Source organism: Crocuta crocuta, unplaced genomic scaffold (assembly GCF_008692635.1).
Source record: "Crocuta crocuta isolate KB4526 unplaced genomic scaffold, BGI_CrCroc_1.0 scaffold541, whole genome shotgun sequence".
NCBI classification, from domain to species: domain Eukaryota; kingdom Metazoa; phylum Chordata; class Mammalia; order Carnivora; family Hyaenidae; genus Crocuta; species Crocuta crocuta.
In genome coordinates this window covers 536,291-551,695 of record NW_027531901.1, presented here as the reverse complement: position 1 = coordinate 551,695, position 15,405 = coordinate 536,291, and the positions used below count along the sequence as shown (strand labels likewise).

The window sequence follows — 15,405 nt, the reverse complement described above, 5'->3', positions numbered from 1 at the left end:
TCTGCCCGGGCCACGGCGGCCTCCGTGGAAGGTACGCGTTAGGCCGGGTTTTAGTCCAGCTGATCGACAGACTTCCAGGCACTGGATTGTCAGTGTGATACTGGCTCTCAACTCCCTGCGTGAGGCGTCGTTCTGAGGCTGCAGACACAGAAATCGCGGTTGACAGGAGGTCTGGGGGTGAAGTTTTAGGAAGATGTAGGTCATTGAAATAACCCTACGTTTTGTTTGCCATTTTCAACCTCCTATAAAGTCATCATATTTAGTCAGCTGTTTAAGAAAGAAGATATTGGGGCACCCCGGTGGCTCAGTCAGCTGAGTATCTGATTCTTGATTTCGGTTCAGGTCGTGATCTCAGGGTTATGGGATCGAGCCCTGTGTTGGGGCTTAAGATTCTCTCTGTCTCCCTCTGTCCCCCCCCCAACTCATTTCTTTTTTTCTAAAAGAAAAAAAAAGAAAGAAGATATTTTTCTTACAGGCCCTCTGCCAGCCTCCTTCCTGCATGGCAGCTTTGCCTGAAGAGCTTACCCATGCTGAGTGCCGAGCGTATTCATGAATATCGCACCAAGATTTACTTTTATTCGCTTTTCTGCAAAGGAGCCCGATCATGGTTTCACCGATGAGCATATGGTGAGAGGCGAGGCTTCATCTACTTTAAAACAGTCGCGAAGAAAAGATGGAGCATTTGCCCGTATTTCTGAACATCGTGAATGCGGCAGATGAAAGGCGGCCACGGACTCTTCGTTGCTCCCCCTTTAAGACGTGGGGTCTATTTCCCCTTCCTTGTAAGAAGTCAGGCCCCACCCTGGGGCCTGGGAAGGTTCTAAGTCTACATGGAGAGAGAGAGGGGCTCAGCTGAGTCCCCCCCTGCCCCTGGCCATCCTCACCAAGGTGCCAGGAGTGTGAGCGGAGCTGTCTAGGACGCAGACCAGTCTGGCCACCAGGGACATGCCACTGAGTGACCCCACTCAGTGTCACAGGGAGCAGAGGCATCACCCAGGCAAACCCTTCCCGGATCCCTGACCCACACGTCTGTAAGATGTACCACGGGCAGGCTGGCGAGGTGACGGGTGTGCTTCTGTCGGCCTTGCCCCTGCCTGGTGAGGGGCTGGGGAGTGACTTGCGCCCGGTCTAGTGCCGTGTAGGCACCTTGCACTCAGAATGCCTCACGCCAAGCTGCTGCTCTTTCGCGGTGCATTCACATCCCACCCTCCTTCCTCTGGCTAAGCGGAACCATCCGTGTCTAATGAAAACAGGGAGGGACTGTATTCCTCCCTGACCTCCGGGTCCAGCTGGCCACCAAGTCCTGCTCTACTGTGCTCCCCTGCTCTGCCTGAGACCCCCCTTCCCCCGGTTGGCGGGTGCTGTCAGAGTCGAGGTCGACCGTCTCACTCGCCCGTGACCCACCTCTCACGCTGCTGGCGCTCTCACCTCCTTTGCCTTCTGTAGGGGACATCCATCTGCTCTTCCCTGCCTGGAGCACTCAACCCGATTCCAAGGTCAGGCCTGGACGACACCTCACTTGTGAAACATCCCCTGACTTTTCTCGGGTGCTTCTGTGTGTTCAGCTCAGTGCTAAGCGTTCTGCCTGTGTCCTCTCCATGCCTCAGGTTAGAGGCTGTGGTCTCCGTTCCACTGAGGAGGAGACTGAGGGTCCCAAAGGGTGACCCTCCCCAGCCACACAGCCGGCAAGCATGACAGCCAGGGTCTTGGAGCGCAGCTGTGGGTCGGCAAAGTCCTGCTCTCACCTCTCACACGGTGCTCGGTGGCCTTTCCATCCCCCCCAGGGTAAGGGACTAACGGTACCTTCTTCTCAGTTTCCAGAGAAGTTTGCACACGCTCGTCACCCTCTGTTACCTGTATGGGGTCTGTGTGCTGGAAGGTGAAGTGTTCCAGGGCAAGGAGGGGTCACGGTCCCCGTTGTACCCAGGTACCTATTGGTATTTGGGTCACAGCAAATGTTCAACAAATGTGAGCTGAAATGAAATATCGCTCTGGGAAGTGGTTTTCCACTTGGGTGTCATTTGACTGCTTCCTTACAGGTGTTCTAGACCCTTCTCTGCCGCCTCATTAGTAATGGCAAGACCTGGTCTGGGGTAATGCCACCACCTGAGTGCCGGCACTCTGCCCTCCCTCCCCGTCCACAGTACAGGGTGGTGGCTGCCTTCTCAGGTCCTGGAACTTCGGATCGCACACAGCTGGTGACCTCCGGGTCCCGCTACCCAGGGCAGCCACCTCCTGCTACCTCTTTCTTTAAATAAACACAGCAGAAGCAAAGCTAAGCAGATGGCTAGTGGGGGAAGGCAAGAGTGTGTACACAGAGATGGGGCACAGCCCTGACTGGCGGAGCCAAGGCGGTGGCCAGAGGGAGGGCATTCCCATCACGAGCAGGAATGGGGCCTGGCCACCTGGCCACCACACTCCCCACTCGCTGTCCCTGGTTTGTCTCACATACCCAGCCTTGGATGTGAGAGCCCAAAGGCAGAAGCAGAAACACACACACACACACACACACACACACACACACACACACACACCCTGCAACCAAAGCTCTTACAGTCTTCGCGGATCCCAAACGTGGAGCTGGCTTTGTTCTCTGCCTGCAGAGCAGAGGCCGCCCTGGCAGGAAGGAGTTGGAGGAAAGAAGGGGAAGCTGAGAACCTATCTGGCCACACAGATTAAACAAACAACACATTGGCAGATTTTTTTTTTAAAGGTAATATCCACTCCTGGCAAATATATAGGAAAATGGACACTTTTGATAATAGCGCTTGTGGGAGGGGGAATGGGTATAATCTTTCTAGAGGCAATTTGCAGGATGTAATAAAAGGCTTAAAGTAGGCATTTCCTCTGAGTCGGTAATTCCATTTCTAGGGTTTCATCTTAAGTACATAATGAAGGATTTGTGCAAATATTTGGCTCTAAGGATATTCACCATGGCACCGTTTCAAGGGGGTGTGAAGCCAGGAGCCACCCAGATTCCGGCACTGGGGGACAGGACGGGCGCCTGCTGGCACTGCAGCCTCATGGCCATCCTGGTAGTAGTTTTAACAACATGGAAAGATGGTCACAGTACTGTGCCTGGGGGGTGGGGGGAAGGCTGAAAAAGAGTACATGGAATGTCCGAGAAGCACGGGGGCATAAGTTAAACTTTTCTTCAAGGAATGTGCTCCATATATTTTTCTTTAGACCTCCGGATTGTTTCCAGGTGACACAGCTCTACATTTAAAGCAATCGGCCCGACTGTCACCCTGAAGAATGTGTAGTGAAAAGTTTCCTGTTTCTAGATTTCTTGGATAGGAGTACGTCGATCATGCTTTTTTTTCCCAGATGACTAATGAACCCCTGGTTTTAACTTTAGAGGTACTGCCCCTCCGGGCACGTCGTGTGGATGACTGGGAAGGTCAACATCGTACTCGACAGTAAGTGCGAGCTGTGGGAATGCCTGGGCTACATCACTGCACGGAGAGGAAGGTCCGGAAGAGACGATACTGAGTTACTCTGAGATGCGGACTCCTTGGTGTCCTATACTTCTTTCCTTATTGTTACAGTGCCTGACCGATAGATACAAATTATTTTGTAATCCCAAAGAAACTCATTATTTGAACGGAAAGCACCCGTTTCCACCTGCATCTGACACCCTAGAACAACAAAGGCAGAGCTTTGGTGGCAACGAGCCCCGGCTTCGGGCTCTGGTGCTGCTGAGGGGCCGGATCCACTCACCCGGAGCGTGACGGCCGCGGAGGACACACCTTCCCCAGACGAGGGCGCTGAGGCCGTTACTGACGAGGGTAGAGGCTCTGAAGCGCGGGGACTCCAGAGCTCTGAGAGTGTGAGGCAAAGACACCACCCCAGACTTGGGGCGAGGACACCCCTTTCTCCTTGGGGAGGTGACAAGAGGCAAGGAGGAGGGGCAGGCGTCCCTGGCGCAGGAAGCAGGCCAGGTTTACCCCCTGGCTCCCCTCCCACCAGGGGCTGGGAGAGCGGACCTGGCAGCTCCCCAGGCAGAGCCCTGGACGGCAGCTCATCTGAATGACCCGAGTCTTCAGGGCCTAAATCCCCCGCGTATTCCACATGGGAAAAGAACAAAGAACTGCTCAGCGGTTCCTTGGCTTATTTCTTCAAGCAAATGGTGAGCCACCCGGGTCCCCGCTGTTCCTCCCGGGCTTCGCTGTGGAGTCCAGCTCCCACCTTCCCATTAGGACCGTGAGAAGGTGAGAACCGAGCGGGGCTCGGGTGTCTGCTCCTGGCTATGAATGGCCTCAAGTGGCACCAAGACTCCATCCGAGCCTGAGGGGGCACTGACCTCGCTCCACTGGACCCCCACCATGAAGGATGTCCCAAAAGGCAGCTTCTTTCTAGAGGCTCCTTGTGAGGCAGGAGGGCTGGTCACCCGGGGTGGGGATTCCACGGGCCCCGCAGTCACCAGACTCACCTTCCAGAGCAGGACAGCCAGCAGCAGGAAGATGAGGATTCCCACCAGCAAACTTATGGCAATGATCCACCCCACAACATAGCCACGCGGCTCCAGGTTGTGCAAGGCTTCGAAGACCACCTAGGAGGCAAAGCAAAAGGGGACGATTGTGCCCGCAGCAGGACAGAGCCCCCCCTGGGCCTGACCCCTGGAGCGAACCTCCCATGGAGGAGTCCAGACGGTTGTTACCGAAGACTAGACTCTGTCCAGCTCTCCCCCGGTCATAGACCGGTGGAGTTTTCAGCAGGGTTGGAAAAGGCAGTTGAAATCCAAGCCCCGGGTCTTGAAAGGGTTGTAACAACGAGTCTGACTCAAATATCACGAAGTGAACATAGTGCGGCGAAAGCCTTAAAAGGCGCACTCTTCTCGATTCGGGCAACAGAAGACCCCCTCGTATTACGGTTTTGCGGGGAAGGGCGTGGGCGTGCCTCTGTGTAAGTCAGGACTTCTTTCTGAGCGTTCAGCTCAGCGTGTAGCTCAGTGCAAGCACTGGATCAGTGCCAGCTTCCTGACAGACTGTCGCTGCGCAGGGGCTGGGACACCATCTGTCCCCGGCCTCAGGGCCGGGCCTGGCGGACCGCATACCCTTGCTGTTCCTGAAGCACTGGGCTCTGGTCTTCAGTGGGAACTGTGCGCAGGCCCAGCCCATGCGCAGTCCCGGCCCGTGCCTCGGTGAGGCAGGTTTCCCCAAGCTTCATGGAAACTCAGAGGTGTGCCTGAACGGCCTTGAGCCTGCCAGAGCCCACTGTGTGCTCCTCTTCCTCGCTCCCCGTCTATCGGCATTGCAGAGGTAGTCTGAAATGCAGCGTGTGCATTCACACTGCAGAAACTGGTAGACAAGTCAGGGCCCCCCACCCTCCTGCCGGAGAACTGACTGTGTAACATGTGTTAACTCAACACTAATTGTACCCTTTGGCTACGCTTTAGCGCCACTGGTCATGGTGCGGTTTGGTTTTGTAGAATTCAAAGCATCCGCTGTGCCCTTGCTGCATAGGAGCCTTCCCCTAACATCCACCGCCCACGCAAGCTCGCTGCAAAAGAGATGAAAATCCCCGCTCTGGGCAGTCACTGTTTCTCTTGGGTGCCCAGCTGGCCCATCCCCTGGTCTGCGTCCAAGCTGGGCCATTCGCTCCTTGGAGAAGGCCTGTCCAAACCTAGCCGGATGCTGAAGGCCAGCTGAGTCTCCACCTTGACCAGGAAGCTTCACGAATCATGGGAGCCCAGGGATTCCGCACTCAGGCTGCGTGGAGTGACTGGGCACCGCACTGCCTCACAGTGACCAGCACCGTTTACATCCCCTTTCCTGGCTCCCAGCTACCTCTTCCCAAATGCTCCCCCGTGTCAGGCCCCGTGTTTCTCTTGTAATCTGCCGTCTGCTTTACACAACCACCCGATGAGGGATTCAATACCCGTTTTACAGAGGGGGACCAGGGAAGCCCAGAGAGGACAAGCCTTTTGCTCTGGGCCATGTGGCTTGAGTACAGAGTCTGGATTTGAACTCAGGTCCAGCCAACCCCAAACCCCCAAACCTGAGCCTGCAACGCCACACCGCCGAGTGCCTAGCTGATGGTGCTCTTCTTAGATTACCTGCTAGTTAAACAGGTCATTTGTTGACTGTGCCCTGGTGATAAGAGCCAAGGTGAGCATCTCCATCTCACCGGGTCCCTTCCCACGGCTGGAGTGGGGGGGAGGGGTGTGTGCCAGGGGGAGGGGCTGGATGGCCCTTCATGAGGCCGACGAGCTGCCACAGTTGCCCTTGTAGACCCTGAATCCAGAACATTATCTCAGAGAAAATCGGGCAGAGACCATCCCTTCCTACATGGAGGCAAATGAAAGAAAACTGCCTACACAGAGTAGTCATCGTGGGAATGGAAAGGAGGCCTCTCTGCTGTATATACTCACTGGCTATGTGACCTGGGCCAAGGCACTTGACCTCTCCGAGCCCCATTTCTCTCATCTGCAAAACAGGGGGAAAGGAGCTCCCCTGCAGCGCATTCAAGGGGCTAATACACACCGAGCCCAAGCACAGCGCCTGGCAGAACCCAACTCTGACAAGTGGAAGTTGATGTTCCCATCATTACCCGCAGGGAGACATCTTTGAGGTTGTGCATGGTTGGCTACTTTTCAATTTTTAAAAACTATTTCCTGATGTCTAATATCCGTAGAGAGAAGTGAATACAACCCAAGGACACGGCTCGCTGAAGTCTTATCCAGTGCCTGCTAAACGCACACGTGCCACCAGCACCCAGAATAAGACACGGAACGTGACCAGAGCCCCCGAAGTCACCTTTGCGCTCCTTTCCCGCCAACACCCCCAGAAAGGTCACGGCGGCCCCGACTGCCGCGGCCCTGGGGAGCTGCGCCTGCTCCTGTCCTCAGCGCACCCGCAAGGCACAGCCTGAGCTCCCGCGTCTGGCTCTTCCTCGCAACGCTGTGCATGGGGGCCTCCTCCAGGCTGTAACATGTTTGTCCTCACTGCCAGCAACACTGCCCCCCGGTGCCCACCCCGGCTCTGTAGGGGCTGTCACAAAGCGTGGTTTTCAGCCGCTGAGCTCTCCTGGAAGGGTGGGAGGTAGTGGGACCGAAACGGGCTCTGAAGTCTGTCATCACACGCCCGTTTCGAATCTGGCTCAGACTGGAGAGTCACGTCTGTAAAGGCAGATTCATGCCTTTGGGTTCGTGCCCCTAAAAAGCTGTGCATTGAGTCAGCCCCACATTCAGAACCTCTCGTGGCATCCTGCACCGATGCGCCCTGCGGCACCAGGGCTGACGGGTGCGACCTTCGACAGCCGGGATGCCGCCCTCCGCTCCCCCCCTGTGAACAGGGGACTGTGAGGGAAAATCAGTGTTGTGAAAATTCCCAGCGCGTGGTCCTGGGACACAAGTCTGCAGAACCTTCTCGCGGACAGAGAGTCGCTGAGACAGGCTGGGAGCTCGGTGTGGGACAGCTGCGGTCGAGCCCCCTGGATAACCCGGTGGCTTCTCAGGGACACTGCCTGCCCCTCCGCGTCAGAAATCTACGTCCTGGCAAAGCCGCGCTGGAGGTCTGGTTTTGTGGATACAGACACAGTTAAGAGTATCCACAGCAGTTTAGTCTAGCAAATTCCACAAGAATGCCCTGTCACTTTGCTGGAATGTGTGTTTAATCCCTTCTTATTTTCAGTGATGCCGTCCGTCTTGGATATGTGGCTTGTGCTTTGGCAGGGCTCGTATTCGTGTGTCATGATTCTAACAAGCTCATCTAGGGGACAAAATCGGAGCGTCCTGCAGCTTTAAGAAGTCACATCTCAGATAAAACCCCAAATAAAGGCAGGACTACAGTGGGGAGTCAGACCTTGGGGACTTGTCTTCACCGCCAAAGGGCTGGAGATCTGGCCAGGCCCCTGGACCTCTCTCTGTCTCTTCTGTGTTCTCCTGTTCCCATCCCCAGTCACTATTCCAGGTCCAGCACCCTTTCAGGGCCCAGGGAGGCCATTAGGAGTTGTCTCTTTTTTTCAAAAAAGGATTTATTTCATTTTTGAGAGAGAAAGATAGAAGGTGAGCAGGGGAGGCGCAGAGAGAGAGGGAGGCACAGAATCTGAAGCATCTCCAGGCTCTGAGCTGCCAGCACAGAGCCTGACGCGGGGCTCGAACCCACAAAGGGTGAGATCATGATCTGAGCCAAAGTTGGACGCTCAACCAGTTGAGCCACCCAGGCGCCCAGGAGTGGTCTTATTAAAATGCAGTTCTTATGTTGCTTCTCTGCTTACACTATTGGTGGCTTCCCTTTACACTGAATACATAACCCAGGGTCCCAGGGTCTCTACAGTCTGATCTCCTTCCTACCTTGCCAGCCCCTTACCAGGCCGTCACTCACGCCCTCGCTGGTTTGCATCATCTCACCAGCCAGACCTGTGCTCTCCAGCCACTGCAGGCTGCTCTGGCCGCCTGGAAGCCCCTTCCATTCCTATCCATTTGACAAACTCCAATACTGCTCATCTTAACAATGTTCAGGGGCGCCCCAGGGGCTCACCTGGTTAAGCTTCTGACTTGCTCATGATCTCACGGTTCATGGTTGCAGCCCTGTTTTGGGCTCCACGCTGACAGTGCAGAGCCTCTTTGGGATTCTCTCTCTCTCTCCCCCCCCCCCCCCCCCCCATACACATACACGTATGATCTCTCTCTCCTTGGTGATGCCAATGCCATTGGTCCGTACTTTGAGTAGAAAGGGTCTAGAGAACATTCCAGTCTACCATTGGAAAGACATACGAGCATCTTTTTGACTGATTTCCAAGTTTTAAATACTTTTGACACATGACAACGTCATGGGAAAAATGATAAATGTTATAACATTAAGTGAAAAAATCAGGATATCAATTTAATATCTAGAAGATGTCAGCTTTGTGGAAAAATGGTAGGAGGCTTTAAAAGTACATAGGTGCTTTTTGAGATTATGGGTATTTCTCCTTTTTTCTACCCTTTGCTCATAAAATTTCTTTTTAAGTGAGCATTATAAAACCAAGTTAAAAAAAAAAATGGAAAGAGAGAGACTCTGCTCCTACATCTCCTGTTCAAAGAAGGCTGACTTTTTGGCAGAATTAGTCATTCTTTGAGCTTTTGGAAACATAGCCATTTTCAACCTCTTCTAGCAGAGAAGACGGTGTGGTATCCCAATGGGCAAGACGGAAAAACATGGCGGTCCTCTGGTTGTGTAGAAGGTAGGCAGCCAGAGCCCCGCCCACTCAGCACCCCTTCCTAAGCCACCCCCCCAGCCCCAGCAGGCCCTGAACCAGCTCAAGGGAACCCCATGGCTCCACGGTGCTTAGTTTTAAAACCTTAGTGGGCAGTCCTGGCTCTTAGTCATTATCGCTCCGTAAGGTAATGACGCACTGTCCGTTGGTGCACCCCAGCACCCTGTGAATTCTTACAGAACAAGGTTTCAAACTCATGTTCCCCAGTCCCCTAAACCCGGGTCATGATTCACTGTGTGAGTCATGAGGACACAAAATAATAAAATTCAATGTCGTCTCAGCTATAACAGTAGATGAAGCCTGGATATAATTCAGTCTAAGCAGGAGATGCTGGGATTTGGAGCTGGAGTCTCTGAGCGCGCCTCTCTTCTCCATGTCAAAAATATATCTGCAAATGTTATTTCTTTGCAGGGAGTTCTGGCCATCTATCCATCCATCTGCCCACCTACCCACACACCCATCTGTCCACCCCCTCGTCTGTCCATCCACCGCATCCATCTGTTTGTCTACGAAGCAAGTGCTACATGCCGGGCACTGTAGGTTCCCTGATGAATCAAGCAGATAGTCCTTGGCCTCACGAAGCTTCTGGCTTTTAGAGAACACTGGCCAATTAGACACAAAGATGTGAAATTATAATTTTGGCTGGCGCCCCAAGGGAAAAGTTCATGGTTATAAAAGACTCTGAGATAGGCGTGAGGGAACAGCAGTCCAAAGAGAAGGAACAGCATATGCAAAACCCCTGTGGCCAGAGTAAGCGCGGCAGGGGTGAGACGGGGCCAGAAGACAGTGCGGTTGGGGCGGAAAGAATGAACAAGATGCCAGAGGAAGATGCTCAAGATGAAGCTGGAGAAACAGGAAGGGCTGGAAGCTGAGTTAAGAATCCTATGTTTTGGGGCACCTGGGGGCTCAGTTGGTTGGGTGTCCAACTTCGGTTCAGGTCATGATCTCACGGTTCGTGGGTTCGAGCCCCACATCGGGCTCTGTGCTGACAGCTCAGAGCCTGGAGCTGCTTCAGTTCCTGTGTCTCCTCTGTCTGCCCCTCCCCAGCTCATGCTCTGCCTCACTCTCAAAAATAAATATTTAAAAAAAATCATATGTTTTATCTTAAGAGAAATAGGAATCCGATGCAGGGTTTTGACCGGGGAGGGGTGTCGTTCACAGTTTGCCAGGAGCACTTAGCTGATAATGACGGTAGACTAGGAGGGAGATCACGGGTGGGGGTAACCAACAGCCCTGGTAGCGGGGTTACGGGGGCAGTGGTACAGGGAGATGCCATGTTTCCAGTACGAAAGGAGGTGAGGAAGAGGGAGAAAGGTTGCGGACGCGGGGCATCTGGCGGTGGAGGTCGGGAGGCGGCGAGGTTGCGCTCTGCCCAGTGGAGGGCGGGGGGACGGCGCAGCCGTGGACGGGCGCCGGGGGCTTGTGTGCTGGGTGCTAAATAGTAACAGTAAGACAAGGAGGGGCCTGAGGAGCTGTCTCCACAGAGGCTGTGAGGCGGGCAGACATCGGGCTGGGGCAAGCAGGCCCAAGTGCCGGGCGCCGTGCCTGCTGCTTGCTGGAGAGTTCCATGCACCTGTGGCTGCTGAGCCGGGGTCACGTCAGGAGCCAGTGGGAGCCAGCTTCCAGGCCGAGGCAGCTGGCACACCAGAACCACAGCGCCGGAGTCTCTTCTGTGTTTCTGGAAACTTTTACGTCCCCACCACTGCAAGTAGGACTCGCGTCCCGGCTGGCAGTGCTTGGGTCTCTGATGCCCCAGGACATGACCCCAGTGGGGTGCACCCGACCAGGCCGCTGCTGGACAGGGGTTTCCAGGGCTCAGGGGACGGTGCAGTCAGTGCTACCCAAAGGGAGGCTCAACCTCAGATCCAGGTCGGCTGAAGGTCGATGGCAACGGCACGATGCTCTCTGTAGTCAGCCTCACACACATCGCACAGAGAAGGGATTCAAGTAACGGCAAGAGTGGAAAGGGAAGAACATCTGGGACAATGAAATGACACTTCCACCTGCTTGTGATTACATCTAACGGCCAGTGAGGGGGTGGTGGTGGGGGAAGGTTCTCAGCAGCACATTCTTAAATGTTCTTAAGCCACTCTCAGAGCACAGCCTTTGGAAGGCACCTGGCTCAGGGGAGCAGGGAGCGGCGCGAACACATCAATGGACAGAAAAGAAACTGCGCATCTGGCCAGATGGTATCATACGTCTGTGCCGTGACAGACACGTCGCGCGTGCCCGTGGTGGCCTGGTGCCGGGGGCCGCCTGCTCTGCTCGCATTTGCAGAGGGACGAGCCGGGCGCACGAGCCCTTGGTTGTTACGAACGGGCCGCGTCTGCTGGGAACGGACTGGGTTCTGGACGCTGCGTTGGGAGGTTTTCTCTCTGCGACGGCCGCCCTTTAGGGGACAGTCAGCGCGTCTGCATCTGGTGAGGGGCCAGGCCACCCCAGGAAGAGCGCCGGGATCAACAGACCCCGATCTTGCACATGACGTGCTGCTCGGACCACCAGAGCTAATGGTCGCTCTTAAAGGAAGGGCCAGCTGCTTCCCGCCCAGGACCGTGGTCCCTGCCGCCTGCTCAGCACGGCGCTCCCACCGCGCGGGCACAAGGCAACAGCCAGCGCTGGGCCAGGGGGCACGGGAGCCGGGAAGGCTCAGGGCTCGCCAACAGGCAGCCCGTCCCGGCTCCTCAGCTGACAGGCCGTGGCACCTCAGGTCAGAAGGTCTTTCTGCCTCCCGGAACCTCAGTTTCCCCCTCTGCCCTCCCGGGCTCACAGGGATCACTTCCTGAATACGCTAGCTGCACACACAAGCTGTCTCACGTTCGCCCCTTGAGGCTTTAGCTCAGGACACCATGCGACTTCACCGGGAGTGGCTGCCCTTCCCGTCCCCTGGGAAGCCCCTGCGGTGCTGCTCAGGGGTCACTCGGTCCTTCCATATGACGCCAGTGCGCCGCGTGCTGCCTGTGTGCACGCCTGTGTGTGCACCTGCACACGTGTGTGCATGTGTGTGCGTGTGAAGGACCCACTTGTGTGCTGAGGGATAAAGTGCTTCTTGTTCATGCTTATTGGGGGTTCAGCTCAGGTCTAGTGAAAGGAGTCGATAGACTGGACAACAGTCTGTCCTAAAATACCAGCTTTCACAGCAGAACTCTCTCGAGTCCAGGGGTTCAGTGATGGGTGCAGAGGCCACCAAGGGAAATGGACAAGGCGGAGGTCTAGGCACACACTCTGGCGCGTATTTCAACTTAACAGTGGGTTCTGTTGTTCACAAAAATAACAGTGATGATGGTGATCATCACGATAACCAGAAATCACTGGTTTAGGGTAAACTGACCAAGACTCTTGAGGATTGGGGGAGGGAGAGGCTTATTCTTCACGTGGTTCATCCTGTCCTTGGCCATCTCTTTATGCAGTGAAAGCCACTATTTGTTTTTAATTAAAAAAAATTTCTTTTAAATGTTATTCATTTTTGAGAGACAGAAACAGACAGAGGGCAAGGAGGACAGGGGCAGAGAGAGAGGGAGACACAGAATCGGAAGCAGCTCCAGGCTCCGAGCTGACAGCACAGAGCCCAACGCAGGGCTCGAACCCACAAACTGTTAAGGTCATGACCTGAACCCAGGTCAGATGCCTAATCGACGGAGCCCCGCAGGCGCCCCAGTGAGAGCCACTGTTACCTGAGTGCCCATGTGGATGCAGCAGGCAAGGAGATTTGGGTCAAGATGTCATTTCATTCCTCCCAACCCTTTGGGACAGGCATCCCCTGCATGTGACCACACAGAGTGCCACATCTTTACGGATGTCGATCTACCGTCCATTTCCACCGCCTCTGCCACCATCATCTCTGGCGGGTAAGAGCCGCAGCCTTCTTATTTCCACCTGTCCTTCCTGCAGCCCAGCATTCATACAGTAGTCTGTGATTTTTAATAAATGTACAATTGACCCTTGAACAATACAGGTTGAACTGTGCATCTCTGGATGATGGTGAACCCACTTATATGTGTGTGGTTTTTTAAATAAGTACAGTTCAGTGCTGTGAATGTATTTTCTTTGCCTTACAATTTTCTTAATAACATTTTCTCTTCTCTAGCTTATGTTACCGTGAGGATACGGTATACAATGCAGGTAACATACAAGTTACACGTCGACTGTTTACGTTATCAGTAAGGCTTCCAGTCAATAGCAGGCTGTTCATGGCTAAGTTTTTGGAGACCTGAAAGATGCACGTGGATCTCTGACTGCAACAGCGGTTGGTGCCCAGACCTTGTGCTGTTCAAAGGTCAACTGTTATGTGATCCTGCCACTCCCTGCTTCGAACACAAGCTCTCATCGGCCTCCCTTCGCTACTGCCTGCCTGGCGTTACAGGGCACACACCCGTCTGTGTTCCACAGACATGCTCACCGTTCTGCCCTGGCCTCTAAGCTGTGAACACAGCGGGCTGTTGGGTCTGTGAGCAGCTCTGCCCCTGAACGGGGGCGCTTCTCCCATCCGTGGCCGGCTAATTCCTCCTCAGTTTCTATATCTCAACTCCCCTGGAGAAAGACTCCCTGACGCCTTCAATAGGGAGCAGGTTGCTCCCACGGGGCGCCTGGGTGGCTCGGCCGGTTAAGCATCTGACTCCTGATTTGGGCTCAGGTCGTCATCTCGGGATTCGCAAGACCCAGTCCCACACTGGGCTCTGCTGACAGTACTGAGCCTGCTTGGGATTCTCTCTTTTCCTCTCTCTCTGCCCCTCCCCGCACATGCTCTCTCTCTAAATAAATAAACATTTAAAAACAACAAAAGCAGGTTGCTCCCATGGAACTAACCTCAATTTGTTGTTATTGTTCTTTTTTAAAATGTTTTTAAGTTTATTTATTTTGAGAGAAGACAGTGTGCGCACCCAAGCAGGGGAGGGGCAGAGGGAGAGGGAGACAGAATCCCAAGAAGGCTCCACACTATCCACGCCCGGAGCGGAGCTCCATCCCACCAACGGTGAGATCACGACCTGAGCCGAAATCCAGAGTCGGAAGCTTAACCGACTGACCCAGCCAGGCGCCCCAGGACTAACCTTAATTTGAAGCGAAACCCTTCTTTGCTTCCCTGTTTGGCATCTTCTGCCCCCTCAGTCAGCTCTGGGAGGCCGGGGCCATGTTTATCTTGGTCCCCATCGCATGCCTAGCGTCTGGTATAGCGCCTGGCTCTCAGCAAGCCCCCGGTAAGCATTCATCAAACAAATCAGCAAAAGGAGGCTATTAGGAACTAGGACTCTGATGTGGGCAAACTTTGCTGGGATCCTTCTCAATTCCTGACGGTCACAACTTAATTCTCACTTGTGGGCTGGTGGGTGTGGAGTAGGGCGCCCACCATCTTTGGATGAGGGTGTGGGATGGGGATGGTGGTGACCCTCCGAGGACCCTCTTCTGCAGCCTACATCTCAGTGTAGCTTGGGGTTCATGGGGGAAAACTCTTGTGCCTCGTGGAACCTCATTTTGTGCACCCGGCCGCATAAATGGTAAAGTACAAGGCACGCTGTAAAAACCGTAAAGCTCGCACCAGGAAGCATCATGACAAAGGGAAAAAGCGGCATCTTCTAGACTCATCGCTGTGTCCTGTGGTGGGTGATGCCCGTCTGGTTGAGACACCCTGGCTGGTGTCTTCGGTCGGGGGATGGGAGTTTGCAGAACAAAGGAGGGAGTCCCTAGGGCGGCGAGAGCAGCTTTCCCGTGTTATGGACGAGGAAACGGGCTTGCAGAGCCTGCCTGATCCCTGAAGTCACACAGCGGGGATGGGAGGGAGATGGATTCGAACCCGGGCTTTTCTGACTCCCGAGGGGGAGACGCAGTGCTCTGCATTCACAGAGGACCGACTCCTCGAAAGGGCTGAGCTTGGGAACTGAACGGAAATGGCTTCAGAGAAGATGAACTCTGGACTCACTGTCCTGCTCCGTGAGCCCTTGGCTGGGCAGGTTTCTTTAGAAGCGAGAGTGTGGCTGCCGCCCTGAGCCTTCATTCTGGGTCTGATTAGAACGAGAGGCGAGGGCCCCTCCGGGGCGAGGACAGCCAGGCCCAGTCTGAAGGAGCAGCCTGGGCTCAAGGCCACCTGGGCGGTTTTAACCTGGGAGATACTTTAAAACAAGCCAACGCTTTCCTTCCACGCTGGGACCGCGTTCGCCCAGGCCCTTGCGCACACAGCGGCTCAGCGCCTTCCCCTGGGCCTGGCTGGCTGCC

The 15,405-nt window shown here is 54.7% G+C and overlaps 1 protein-coding gene across 1 annotated transcript in view; it reads right to left on the bottom strand.

Moving 5' to 3' along the window:
• The window catches only part of ITGA9 (integrin subunit alpha 9), a 324,287-nt gene that overhangs the window by 10,960 nt on the left and 297,922 nt on the right, over positions 1-15,405 (bottom strand). Inside the window, exon 29 of the mRNA XM_077774005.1 lies at positions 4,433-4,552. Within this exon, the coding sequence (XP_077630131.1) occupies positions 4,433-4,552 (120 nt within the window). The remainder of the gene's footprint in view (positions 1-4,432; positions 4,553-15,405) is intronic.